This window comes from Bos mutus, chromosome 7 (genome assembly GCF_027580195.1).
Source record: "Bos mutus isolate GX-2022 chromosome 7, NWIPB_WYAK_1.1, whole genome shotgun sequence".
NCBI lineage: Eukaryota > Metazoa > Chordata > Mammalia > Artiodactyla > Bovidae > Bos > Bos mutus.
Window position 1 is genome coordinate 93,607,411 of NC_091623.1, and position 13,833 is coordinate 93,621,243.

The window sequence follows — 13,833 nt, forward strand, 5'->3', positions numbered from 1 at the left end:
TTGTGTATGAGGCTATATCCGAACACTCATCTGTCTTCCTCCGTTTGTGTATCCACCTATCCTATTATTGACTACCTGTTACATACCGGGCACCCTCCCTGCCCTTCTTCCATCCATCTACCCATTCTCAACCTATTCATCCTCCAGCCATACAGAATTTTGGCAATCCTGTTATGTACCAGGTGCTGTTCTAGGCTCTAGGAACCCAGAGGAAACAGGCCCATGAACAAGATTGTTTTGCTGTTTTTCAGCTTTAAGGTGAGGTTATTAATTAACTAACTAACACCCCATCACCACCATATGTCATGCTATGAAGACACAGGCTGGGTCTGCTTTTTCCTTTCTTTGTCTCTCAGACTAGTATATCAGGCACATAGATGCTCAATGCATAGGTTTTTGAATGAATAACAAAATAAATGAGTGATCTATATAGTGTGGGACACGCTGTGACAGGAGTATAATCACAGCTGTGAGAAGTCACACAGAAGGCAGAATTACTCACACTGACCCCATTTCTGTGCCGAGTAATGAAGAGCAAGGGCTGGCCGAGCACGCTGCTGAGTTTGCTGTTTGTGCATTGGCTCGTGCACTTGCTGAGCTGCTCCCCTGTAGTGAGCTGTGTGGGAAGGCAGCAGGCTGTGATTGAATACAGGATTGGCAAGGTCTCTGGCCTCTCAGAGCTGCCACACTGAGTGAGTGTGGAAAGTGCTTAGAGGGAGAAATCCAGGTGCCCTGGGCATGTCGGCGGAGGGGGAGGTGGGGGCAGCCTGGGCCAGTGCAGGATGGCAGGCAGAGTGTGTGTAGCTGGCAGGGGTAGCAGGTGCAGTGTGTTGGACAGGGATAAAGCAGGCCTGTGAGGGCACTGATCAGGAGGAAAGCCAGCACTGCCCGAGTGCAGAGAGCTGCCCTCAGTGAGGCTGGGGCAGGGCCAGCTATGGTATTGGAAGCATTCCTTTTAGTGTTGTTGCAGAACCTCTAGATTTTGGTTGCAATGTGACTTAAAGGCCTTGGCTTCCTAAGAAAGGAGGTGTATTAGCTTTCTGTGGTAACAAATTTCCACAGACTGGGTGGCCTAAACAACAGAAATTTATTCTCTCGTGGTTCTGGAGGCTAGAAATCTGAAATCAGGGCTGTGTTCCTTGTGAAGCCTCAATGGAAGGATTTTCCCTCGCCTCTTCCTGACGTCAGTGGCTTCTAGCAATCCTGGGTGGTGGTTGACTTGTGGCTCCATTACTACACTCTTGGCCCCTCCTTCCATGTGTGTGCATGTCTTCTCTGCTTCTAAGGATACTAGTCCTTGGGTTTTGGCCCCATTCTAATCCAGTGTGACCTTATCTCCTCTAATAACATCTGCAAAGACTCAGGTTTCCAAATAAGGTCATGCTCTGAGGTTCTGGGTGGACATGAACTTGGGAGACATCATTTAGCCCACTGTAGGAGGGGATATTGAAGTTGGTGTAGGTGTGCTGAGAGGCTTCTTATGGATCTTCTCATTTCTCAGGGCTTTTGCGTTGACAGGCAGGAGACAGGTGGTGAGGAGGGTGGGCCAGGAGTGGCTGGAATTCCAGTCTCTAAGGAGGGCTCTTTGGAGAAGGCAATGGCACCCCACTCCAGTGTTCTTGCCTAGAGAATTCCAGGGATGGAGGAGCCTGGTGGGCTGCCGTCTTTGGGGTCGCACAGAGTCGGACACGACTGAAGCAACTTAGCAGCAGCAGCAGCAAGGAGGGCTTCTGGCTCCTGGACCCTTTTCAGCCTAAAGGAAGCTCTGGGACTATAAGAGGTGGCCCTGCTTATGCAGTCCCTGGCTTACGTTCACTGTGTCCTTCCTGCGATGGGGGGACAGACGTCAGGGTCCCTTGCTGTCCCCAGAGCACCTTGAGAAAGGAGGAAGTGGCCACAAGAATAAAACAGCCAGAATAATTAACAGCCCTAGCCGACAATGACCTGGGGTTTTTCCAGGCTCCCTCTCTTCTCTGGGAACAGTTTCCTGCTTCTTTCTTGGCGGCGTGTTGCCAGGGACTTTCTGGGCCCAGCACGGGACGTCGCTTTCCTTTTCTTTCTTGTGTCCCCGCTTTCTCAGGTTCAGTGTCAGTAGTGTCCTGCCGTCCCTTGGCGTTTAAACAAATGACTCAACAATGTCTTCCTATAACAGCAGTCCTTAAACTTACTGTGATTTCCAGATTTGATTGCCAATCTGGAAATTTGATTTCCAGATCTCATTTTCAGATTAGATTCCCAGAATTTCAGATTTAAAAAGTCTGGGGTGATCTGGTTCAGGTGACCTTTCAAAGACAGATCAAGAGACACTGCCCCCAAAGTTATGTTTCTCTGTTTTCCCTCAAGTAGTACCCGGTGTGTTAAAAGGGATGGCTTCTGTATTTACATGGCACAGTTTGTCACCAGATTATATTTTTAAAGTCTGACCAAGGTATGCTGTCTAGGTATACAGATGGCAATTCTTTGCCTATCATTTGCTTGTAGGTAAAGTTTGTAGGTAACTCAATTTTAAGATCAAGTTAGTGGTACCTTGAAAACATTGTCGGACTGTTGGACAAGAAAGAGAGTAGGGCCTGTGTGTCTGGTTTGTGGAGTGGCTGCCTGCCTTTTTTTACGCAGATGGGCTCTGTGGCCTAGTGCCCCTGTGCCCACTGTCAGTGATCGCATGCCAAGGCCTGTGAGGGGTCTCCACCGAGGTTTCTACCAGCCCGCAAGCAAGAGTATGGGGGCCATCCCCTCCAGCGGCTCACTCGTGGCCACCCATGACTACTGCCAGCGCTGCCTGGGCTCCACTTCCAGTAACAGCTCCTGTGGAAGTGCCGAGTACCCTGGGGAAGCCATCCCCCACCATCCGGGTCTCCCCAAAGCAGACCCAGGACACTGGTGGGCTAGCTTCTTCTAAGGGAAGTCCACTCTCCCGAGTGGACTCATGGCCATGGTGCTGGAGTCCCCAGAGTACTCAGAGTCTGCCCAGGCTTCCACCAGCACGATCACCTGTGACCTAGCTCAGGAAGCTGCGGGGAAGCAGCAGCCTGGCAGCCAGCCTGGCAAAACCAACTGCAGGCCCCCGTCCTGAGTGACCACCACCAGCTTCCAGGCTTCCTTCCAAGGCGCTAGGCTCATCAGAGTCCTCCTCTTCCCCCCGCGCTGTACCTCCCTCTCCTCCTCTCCCCAAGACCAAGGAGACTGCGGTCAAGGGAAGCAGTTCGGTTTTTTAATATAAATATAGCAGAACACTAAAAAGGAAGTTGAGAGAATCCTACTGTCTGCTATCTGAGCTACACGAGTGTGCCTTCCTCACACCCCATAACCCTGTGCCTTGCACCAAGTGGACAATAAACTCCAGGAGTGAGGAAAAAACAAAGAGAGAATGTAGGAAAAGTGTGTCTTCAAGGCTAAGATAAGCCTAGGAAATGGGGTTCCCGTTTGATTTCGTGAGTGTAATGGAGTAAATAAAGGGGTGGCTGATCTCCATTTCGGTGATCTAGCTTCTTCCCTTTCTGTAAAAAGAGGATTGCAGAGTTTGTCACTCTCCTGGCTCAAGCCTTAAAAAGTCACGTGAATTCATTTATATATTTAAAAGTGTTATTGGAGGCTTGCTTACTACATACTAGAATTGTGATAGCTGTCCTAATATCATCGGTGGTACGCATTAAACAGTCATGAAAATCAAAGGAAATTACCTATCATGTAAAGGGATGGGAAAGGAAGTTGTAGGGAGGCGGGAGAGCTACCATTGGGAGAGCTACCATTGGGAGAGGGTGGGGGATAGAGGGGGCCACTTCCCTGAGGAAGTGACCCTCCAAGCGGAATTTGAAGGGTGACAACAGCAAGATGGAGAGGGTTGGGCCAGGACTGTGGGCTGAGGAAATGTGCCAGGCTTTGTGGCCAGAGGGGTCCAGGATCTGAGCTGGCCAGTGGGGCTGGAGGACCGAGGGAGGTCCAGGCCAGTGGTGTGTATCCTTGAGTTGAGTGTCTCCCACCCACTTTCTAGTCAGATTTGTAGTAACTTTGAGATGAAAGGGAAGAATTATAGCTGGGGAGGATGTGGAAGCTGCAGTGACAAGATCAGATCTGCTTTTTGAAAAGATCATCCTGGACAGCTGAGCTGGGAGGGAGCGGGGAGGCCAGCTATGATGCTGCTGGCCTGGGCCCATGCTGCTCAGCGGTGGAGCTCCTCCTCCAGGTGCCAGCTGGAGGAAAGGAGAAAGTTAACACAGGGAGAAGAGCCATCCTGGGTGTGCTTGTGCCTAGGGCTGTCTGTTTTATCTGTGGGCCTCTTGTTCATGAAGCCCAAATAAGTGCTGCTAAAGGTGTATTAAAATGTAAAGCCTTTTTTTAATGGTCTCTCTCATTGTGCCTTGCCTTTTTTTAAAAAAAATTTTCTATTCAATGCTATTTAAAAAAAAGAACAGTCGAAAATTTGAACTATTGGTATGAATTTTACTATTCATCTTTATATTGTGCAATGCCACTTTTAATTGTAAATATGAGATCAATTGATTTGTATATAGAATCACTGAAATTATACAGTTTGAATTATGTATCTTATATGCATATTAATTTTGTTCAGACTCGGACACTGCATGAAATGACTCAACTTTTTTTTTTTTTGTAAATAGTTTTTTTTAATTGCAATATAATTGACATATGACATTATATTAGTTTCAAGTATACAGTGTAATAATTCAACATTTTTATATATTGCAAAATGATCATCACAATAAATGTAATTAACTCTGTCACCATGCATAGTTACAAATTTTCTTCTCCCTTGTGTTGAGAGCTTTCTCTAAGATGTACTTTCTTAAATACTTTCAAGTATGCAATACAGTGTTTTTAAGTATAGTAACCATGTTCTACATTACAAACCCATGACTTTATTTTATAAGGGAAGTTTGTACCTTTTGATCACCTTCACCCATTTTGTCTGTTTGCCACCTGCTGCCTCTGGCAGCCACCAATCTGTTCTCTGTACTATGAGGTAGATTTTTTGTTTTTGTTTTTAAAGATTCCACATATAAGTGAAATCACACATTGTCTTTCTCTGACTTATTTCATTTAGCATGATGTTCTCAAGGTCAATCTAAGTTGCCACAAATAGCAAGATTTCATTCTTTTTTATAACTGAATAATACTCCATCTCTCTCTCTCTCTCATACACACACACATACACTACACATACATCACATCTTATTTATCCATTAATGGACGTTTGGGTTATTTTCACGTCTAGGGTATTGTACATAATGTTGTAGAGAACAGAGAGATTAATGTATCTCTGCATTGCAGATCTTCCTTGACTTATGATGGGGTTATATCCTGATAAACCCATTGTAAGTTGAAAATGTAAGTGAAAAATGCATATAAGGGGCTTCCATGGTAGTCCAGTGGCAAAGACTCCATGCCTTCAATGCAGGGGGCCCAGGTTCAATCCCTGGTCAGGGAACTAGATCTTACATGCTGCAACTAAGAGTTTGAATGTCGCAGCTGAAAGATCCCACATGCTGCAATGACGTTCAAAGATCCTGCATGCTACAACTAAGACCTGGCACAGCCAAATAAGTAAATAATTTAAAATGCATTAATACATCTAACCTACCAAATATGATAGTTTAGTCTAGCCTACCTAAACATATTCAGAATATTTACATTAGCCTACCATTGAGCAAAATATGCAAACCCTATTTTGTAAGTATTGAATATCTCATGTAATTTATTGAATATTGAATTGGATGTGAAAGACAGAATGGTTGTCAGTGTATCAGTTGTTTACTCTTGTGATTGAGTGGCCGATTGGGAGCTGTGGTTCCCTACCACTGCCCATCGTCATGTGAGAGTATCATATTGCTTACTGCTAGCCAGAAAAAAGATCAAAATTCAAAACTTGAAGTACAGCTCCCCCCGAGAGTGTTGTGCATTTGCACCTTTGTAAGTCAGAGACTGTCTGTAGTGTTTTTCTTTTCTTTTTTAAAAAATGTATGTATTTTAATTGGAAGATAATTTCTTTACAGTATTGCGGTGGTTTTTGCCGTACATCGACATGAATCACCCCCAGGCGCACATGTATCTTTCTTAAGATACATCCAGGTGGGGAATCGCTGGATGATTTGAGGACCCTTCACACCGTTTGCATAGTGGTTGTGCCAATTTGCATCCCCACCAGTAGTGCTCAAGTGTTTCCTTTTCTCTGTATCCTTGCCAGCATTTGTTGTTTCTTGTCTTTTTGATAACAGCTATTTTAACAGATGTGAGATAATCTTTTTGTAGTTTTGACTTGCGTTTTCCTGCTGATGAGTGATGTTGAGCTTCTTTCTTATGTACCTGTTGGCTATCTGTTTGTCTTCTTTGGAAAACTGTCTATTCTGCTGATCCTTTGCCCATTTTTAAATTGGGTTGTTTGGGTTTTTGCTGTTGACTTATATGCATTCATTATATATTTTGGATATTAGCCCCTCATTGAATATATGATTTGCAAATATTTTCTCCAGTTTGGTAGGTTGCCTTTTCATTTTGTTGATGGTTTCTTTTGCTGTGTAGAAGCTTTTTAGTTTGATACAGTCCTGCTTGTTTATTTTTACTTTTGTTGCCTTTGCTTTTGGTGTCAAGTTCAAAAAATCACCTCAAAGACTAATGTTATAGAGATTACCATCTATGTTTATTCTAGGAGTTTTATGGTTTTGGGTTTTATATTCAAGTCTTCGAGTTATTTTGAGTTAGTTTTTGTGTATGGTGTAAGAGAGTGGGCTAGTTTCATTCTTTTGCATATAGCTGTCCAGTTTTCCAAGCACCATTTACTGAAGAAGCTGTCCTTTCCCCAGCTCATATTTCGTAAATTAATTGACTGTGTATTATGGGTTTATCCTAGGCTGTCTGTTCTGTTTTAGTGATCAGTTTTATGTCAACACCACATTGTTTTGAATGCTATAGCTTTGTAATATAGTTTGAAATCTGAGAGCATGATGCCTCTGTCTTTGTTCTTTCTGAAGACTGCTTTGGGTATTTGGGGTCTTTTTGTTCCATACAAATTTTAGGGTTGTTCTATTTCTGTGAAAAGTACCCTAAAAGAGCTGTTTTGTTATTTCACTTTTTGATACTTGCATGTTCTACTAACAGCCTCTCTCTTCGGCTTACTGATGAATGAAGAAGGATTGAAAGGAAATGTGAGTATGGGTTGCTCCATCCTTTACCGTCCAGTGTTGTCATGGTCAGCATAAGTAGTCCACTTATCCCAGGAAATAACATGAATAAGAACGGCTATTGCAGGGTTCCTTAGTCATTCATATTTCTAGAATGCTCTTTCTTCCTTTTGCATTTCAGAAGTTCTGGTCTGAAAGGAAAGCTTAGCCTCTCAGGGCTGTCAGTATTCCTGCTTATTCAGTTGTAGACATCACAGGCATGCCTTGTACTCACTCTTAGTCTGGCTCAACTCCCACATATTGTGGGTCCACCAGAATCTTTTATTTAAGGGGCATCACACCTGGTACACATGGGGCCAAAAGGAACCCTGGTGGACCCACATGACATTCATGTCTTAAGTCTTGCCTCAGCTCATATGCGTCCTCCACCATCACACCAGACTTCACTTGTAAAACTCAAGTTCAAAGATGAAAGTTTAAGAATCTCAAAATGGTGACAGGAGAGCATTAAACCAGCCAGGCCCTTCTGGGTGTGGGTTCTTGAAGGAGGTTGCACACCCCAGAAGCACCTTAGGTACTCTCTCTGCTAGGGCACCTGTGGGCCTGTGTCCCAGATTCAGTGGAGTCTGTGTCAGATTTATTATTTGCAGGCTCAGAGAAGATTAACTGGGCAGAGCCTGTATTGGCAGCTGCAGCCTTGCCTAGTCCAGGAGTATTTGGCCCAGGCACTAAAGGCAGCTACCACTTCTTTGGGAAGCCAGGTTTTGGATGGGTTTCTAGGCAGTCAACTGACGAACTGGCATTCGTCAGTTCCAGGTGCCATGAGCTGGGTCTGTGCAAATCAGGTGCTGAACAGAGCAGCTTTCCCACTGGATTGTGTGGGCTCCACAGTAGAAGATGTGATTGAGAACATTTTTGGGAAAAGGCTGTGTTTGGAATTTGTGATTTTTAAATTGAATTGTGGTGTTCCCTCCTCTCATCTCTACTGTCACTTAGATTTCTTCCACTATGAGCTTGGATTTCCTGCTTTGGAGACATTTGTAAATCTGTCAGGAGTCAGAATTTTCGGCTTGCTCCTTGGAGCCCCGCCTTTGTGACCTGGAGAGGTTTGCATTCTTGGTACTGGAATGAGATGTTCCGAAGGCTCAGGTGGTAGGAGTTTTCAAACTCCTGCATGTATAAAAACTTCTGGGGAGCCCAGGTTCTTGGACCCTAGCCCTGAAGTTGAACTCAGCGGGCTGGTGTGGGCTGCCTGGGAGAGTCCACCACAGATGATGTCCCATCATATTTTTGACAAACAGTAGTCTTTTTGATCCCTCAAATTCTGTGATGATGTGGGGAGAGGTGGGTACTCTAAGAACTAGATGAAGCCTAATTTTGTATGTGGACTGGGGGACGGATCTGGGGACGGGACAGTTGGGGAAGGAGGCAGGGAATCAGGTTCAGTGGGGTACCTATGAGGCAGAATGGTGCCCATCTGGACCTCCCTGCTTGGTCTGGGAGCACAGCTTCCCCTGAGGGCAGCAAGGACGTGGTTCATTAAATGGGATAAAAGAAAGTGAAACTAACTTCTGAGAACATTATTAGGTGTGGCTATGTTCAGAATTGCTAGATACATTTTTTTTTTTCCTTCAGGAAACGTTAATTTAATCCAGGAGCAACAGGCAGATTTTCCCTTTTTATTTTTTTTATTTTTTATTTTTTTCTCTAATTTTATTTTATTTTTAAACTTTACATAATTGTATTAGTTTTGCCAAATATCAAAATGAATCCGCCACAGGTATACATGTGTTCCCCATCCCGAACCCTCCTCCCTCCTCCTCCCCCATACCATCCCTCTGGGCCGTCCCAGTGCACCAGCCCCAAGCATCCAGCATCATGCATCGAACCTGGACTGGCAACTCGTTTCCTACATGATATTTTACATGTTTCATTGCCATTCTCCCAAATCTTCCCACCCTCTCCCTCTCCCACAGAGTCCATAAGACTGTTCTATACATCAGTGTCTCTTTTGCTGTCTCGTACACGGGTTATTGTTACCATCTTTCTAAATTCCATATATATGCGTTAGTATACTGTATTTATGTTTTTCCTTCTGGCTTACTTCACTCTGTATAATAGGCTCCAGTTTCATCCACCTCATTAGAACTGATTCAAATGTATTCTTTTTAATGGCTGAGTAATACTCCATTGTGTATATGTACCACAGCTTTCTTATCCATTCATCTGCTGATGGACATCTAGGTTGCTTCCATGTCTTGGCTATTATAAACAGTGCTGCGATGAACATTGGGGTACACGTGTCTCTTTCCCTTCTGGTTTCCTCAGTGTGTATGCCCAGCAGTGGGGTTGCTGGATCATAAGGCAGTTCTATTTCCAGTTTTTTAAGGAATCTCCACACTGTTCTCCATAGTGGCTGTACTAGTTTGCATTCCCACCAACAGTGTAAAAGGGTTCCCTTTTCTCCAGATTTTCCCTTTTTAATTGAACGTTTTTGGTGCTGAGGAATGGCCATCTTGCTTCCTGTAGTGTTAGTGAGGAGGAGAGTGTGAGTTGTGCCGAGGGATTAGGTGGATTCTGTTTAGAGGATAGTAATGTGGGAAGTCAGCCGGGTAGTGGGTGTAAAGGTGGGTGGAAGGAGACCAAGTGGCTTGGCTGTCCTTTCATCTTTACCCCAAAATAAATCAGCCTGGCGTTTTATTTTGTTGCTGCGTGAAACTCTACACTACAAATACCTATCGTTTATAGCCTGTTGCTTAGCCAGGCCTGGTGCTAAGTGCTTCTGAGCATCATTTGTTTCCTCACAGAAATCCCCAGAGGCAGCTTGCTTTCTTCTCAGTTTCATACAGGTGGAAACTCAGTACTGAGACAACGGAGGGGGCTGCAGTGGGCTTTTGAACCCTGCGAGTTCGTTCCCTTACCCACTGTTCTTGGCTTGTAAGGCTGATGGAAGGCCTTGTTTTACTCACTGTGCCTTGTCTTGCCTTAACTACTCTTAAACTGTTATAGTTCTTGATGAGAACCACTGGGGATGCAGCAGATTTTGTGTTTCAGTTCCAGGTTTTGCTGCCCAGGACTTTCTGAGTTAATAAGAGTTAAATGGACATTGAACCCTAGTTCTTTAGGCTGGGTTTTTGGTTTGTTGTTGTTTTTTCTTTTTGTCCTTTGCTGGAAAAGATCTGAAGGTTATAGGGAGGTGATGGACCTTGGCTTCCCTTTTCCTACCTTTCAAGTGACATTCTTGCTTGCCTGAATTTGTTCAGAACAGACATGATTGCCCAAACCCTGGAAGAGGCAGGCCTGGGGGTGTGGGAAGATGGTGAATTATAAAACTTACAGATGCTGTATTTTCCCTTCCCTTTTCTAACTCCAATCTAAAGACCTTGGAGCTGGAAGGTCTGCATCCCATGATGAGCTGGAAATCCAATACCACCCCTAATTTACTATTCTGCAATTGTCCTCTTTTTTAGCTAAGAGCTTTACAAGTCTTCTGCTGAATCTCTTAGAAGCCTTTTCTGAGGGAGCAGTATTTGTTTCCTTTGATTATATACGTGAAGGAGGCATGGAGAGAAGACAGTTGCTTGCTGATTCCCTGGTAGAAGTGGTGGCACTCAGATCTGCAGCTGTTTAACCACGTTCCGGATTCACATCTGGGTGATGGCTGTGTCTGTGTGGACCTGGGACAGGCAGGGTGGCCCTGCTCCAGTTTCTCATCAACTCAGTTTTTCTGGCTCCCTGTGCCGTCTTCGTTTTATTGGCAAGGCCTCTCTTTTACTTATAAACCTCTTCCAAGAAGGTCTGGCTTTCACTGTAAATTTACGACCATAAATTTTGAGATGGTACACGTCACCCTCTTAATCTAATTGAGCCAGCACATCATTGTGAAGACATCATTTTATTTGGGGGGTATTAGTTGCTATGGTTATTTGCTGAGACCAACAGAATCTGTGTTCTCTCAATTGGATTTTTGGAAATGGCTGTCTGAGAATGACAGAGGTGTGCGTTGCTGGAGGAATATCGAGCGAATATCCTCACCATTAAAATGATTTTTTTTTTTAAGACACAGAAAAAAATACTTTGGGTGGAGTTTTAGAGCTGGAAGGCCTTAGAGATCAAGTGGTTCATTCTCCAGGTTTTGAAATGAGTTTCCTAAGGCCAAGCATGTTAAGTAACTCTCCTAGGTTCACATACATGATTGGTGGATGAGCAAGGATTCAGCCCATTTCTGGTTGTTGTTTTAGATTTTGTTCTGTTTCTGTTACAGTTTAAGTCCTCCTAAGTAATCCATTCTTCCAGTATATAGATTTTGAGGTCCTGTATACCTTAAGCACCATCCTGGAAGGATAAAGACACTGTGATCTTTGATCTCTGAGTCTCGGGTGGGAATCACAACCCTTGCCTTGGAGAGTATAGTACGTGGACCAGCAGCACTGGCATCACCTGAAAATTTAGAAATGCAGCCTCAGATTCCCAGGCATACTGAACCAGGATCAGCATTTTGATAAGATCCTCTGATGTGTATTAAAGTTTGAGAAGCTCTGCTCTAAGTAGGGAGAATGTTCTAGAAACAAAAGCTAAATCTTGAGGCCCAAGCTGGGCTCATTTGCCCCTCCGCCAGTTTGTTCCTCTGCTCCTTCTTGAACCTCATGCAGTGGTGTTGACTTAGGGGACACTCACCCACCCTGCATTCTAGCTCCGTCTCATTCTGGCCGCTCCTGGTCTTCTGAGTACTACTCTGACTCACTCTTCCTGCAGATCCTTTGTTTTGACGTGTGTGGTCTCTTCTTCACATCCCCCTCCCACCCTTCTAAAACATGCCTGTTTTAGGGGCAAAGCACAAATGTCAGCTTCTCAGAAAGCTAGGCACTACAAGCCTGTGAACCCTCCAAATCCCATTTATCTTGGATGTCATGTTAGCTTGCTCACTCTTTTATCTGTTTCATCTGGGACTGGCCTCCTTCCCCAGGCAATTGACAAAAAGGGTTTGATGATACCACTCTTTCCCCAATACATTTGAAAGGCACCGCTTGAGGTTAATAAACTCAAGAAGAAATCCATACTACTTTGAGTTATAGTTCAGTTTAAAAAAAAATACTGTTACTTAGTCCAGGATTTTTGCCTTTGCTTTCAGCTCTGAAGTGTGAAAGGAAACTTTTAATTTGTAGATGCTTTGGGGTTTTCTAAGCATCTGAGGAAAATCCTTACGATCTCAAATGTGTTTTTCATAGTTCTCTAGAATGAGGTTCTTTGATTAGTTTGGTGAATCAGTGAGGCAAAGATTTCTTAATTCTTACTCTAATTAAGAGTCTCCTTTTGTTAATTCTCTTACCTTTAACCTGCGAGTAAACTTCCACTCAGCCAGTGCTTGTGAGCATCTAAGTTGCCAGCATCTAATATCTAAGGTCTGCCCTGTGCTTTGCTGTTTCATAACATGTTTTCTTGGAGGAGGAAATGGCAGCCCACTCCAGTGTTCTTGCCTGGAGAATCCCAGGGATGGTGGAGCTTGATGGGCTGCCGTCTGTGGGGTCACACAGAGTTGGACATGACTGAAGCGACTTAGCAGCAGCAACATGTTTTCTTCCTTCCTTCTTCCCTACTTCCCTCCCCACTTTCTTTCTTTCTCTCTTCCTTTCTCCCTCCCACCTTTCCCATGACAATCCTGTGAGGTACATATTATCCTCATAATTACATGAACATTTGGAAAGGTTGAGTAATTTGTTCATAGACAGCTAGTAATTGGCAGATCCAGGATTTGAACCCCTATTTGTGGAGTCCGTGTACTTTGCAGTCTTCTGAATTGTCCTTGACTTTGCTCTCTGTGTATGTGTACATTTGTACTTGGATGGCCTGGAAATACCCTTTTTTCCCTTTCACTCGATTAGTTCCTCTCAAAATAGATTTCTTTGTTTTACTAAGCAAACCATCACTTTTTCCTTGAGTGAGTTTTTCCTGTGCTGACCTGCTGTCTTATAAGATCTTGGGACATTTTAAATGTAATTGTTCTGAATCCGGTACCTCTGTGTTTTGGTTCTGTTTTGTGTCAGGGCTAAGCAATTCAGATTTAGGGCTGGAGTCTTTAGTGGTTGAGTTTTCATCTGTTGACCTAAAACAAATAGGCTGCCAGTTATTTTTCTAGCAAATATGGGATTGTCAGGATCAACAAAGAACTGCAGTATGAGTTCTGCAACCATGGTGAGCCACGTGTGAGTCCCTTGCCCAGGAAGGAGAGACAACTCTTTTAAAGAGGGAAAAAGGAAATTGGGAGGACTGTAGTAAACAAAGAGTCCATTGGAGGAATCGGGTGTTTAAAGTATAGTGGCTTTTCATCCTCTGAGTGGTAACACTGTCTCATTGGATGAGCTCTTGCCAACTAGAAGAGGAAGTCTTGCTACTTTCTCTTGGACTCTGCTATCATTGTAGGGTGTGAGCGCTCTCCCTTCCAGCCTCCCAACTCTTATTTTAATTGAGGTTTTTGTTTATTAATTTTTACATTTGCTCCTTTTGATTAGGATCCTTCTCTGAAAGCATCATTGGTAAGAGTTAGGTGTTCTTGTTTTAGCAGCTTTTTGTCCCTTGGTGCCAGGAAGGACCTTTTGTGAGTTAGTGTCCCACGGAGGGAAAATACACAGAAACCTACTGAGATTACATCTAAAAGTAACTCTCAGGTTCTTTTATCTAAAGTCCATATGTTAGTAAT

At 43.9% G+C, this 13,833-nt stretch overlaps 2 protein-coding genes across 6 annotated transcripts in view; both read left to right on the forward strand.

Moving 5' to 3' along the window:
• ARHGAP26 (Rho GTPase activating protein 26) overlaps nucleotides 1-13,833 on the forward strand; it is a 475,515-nt gene that overhangs the window by 93,476 nt on the left and 368,206 nt on the right. The gene's annotated exons all lie outside the window — the stretch shown is intronic.
• Nucleotides 2,720-3,002, forward strand: LOC138988468 (pancreatic progenitor cell differentiation and proliferation factor-like). Its single transcript, XM_070372997.1, has 2 exons — nucleotides 2,720-2,852; nucleotides 2,890-3,002. The coding sequence occupies exons 1-2, from the start codon at nucleotides 2,720-2,722 to the stop codon at nucleotides 3,000-3,002; spliced, it is 246 nt and encodes an 81-aa protein (XP_070229098.1).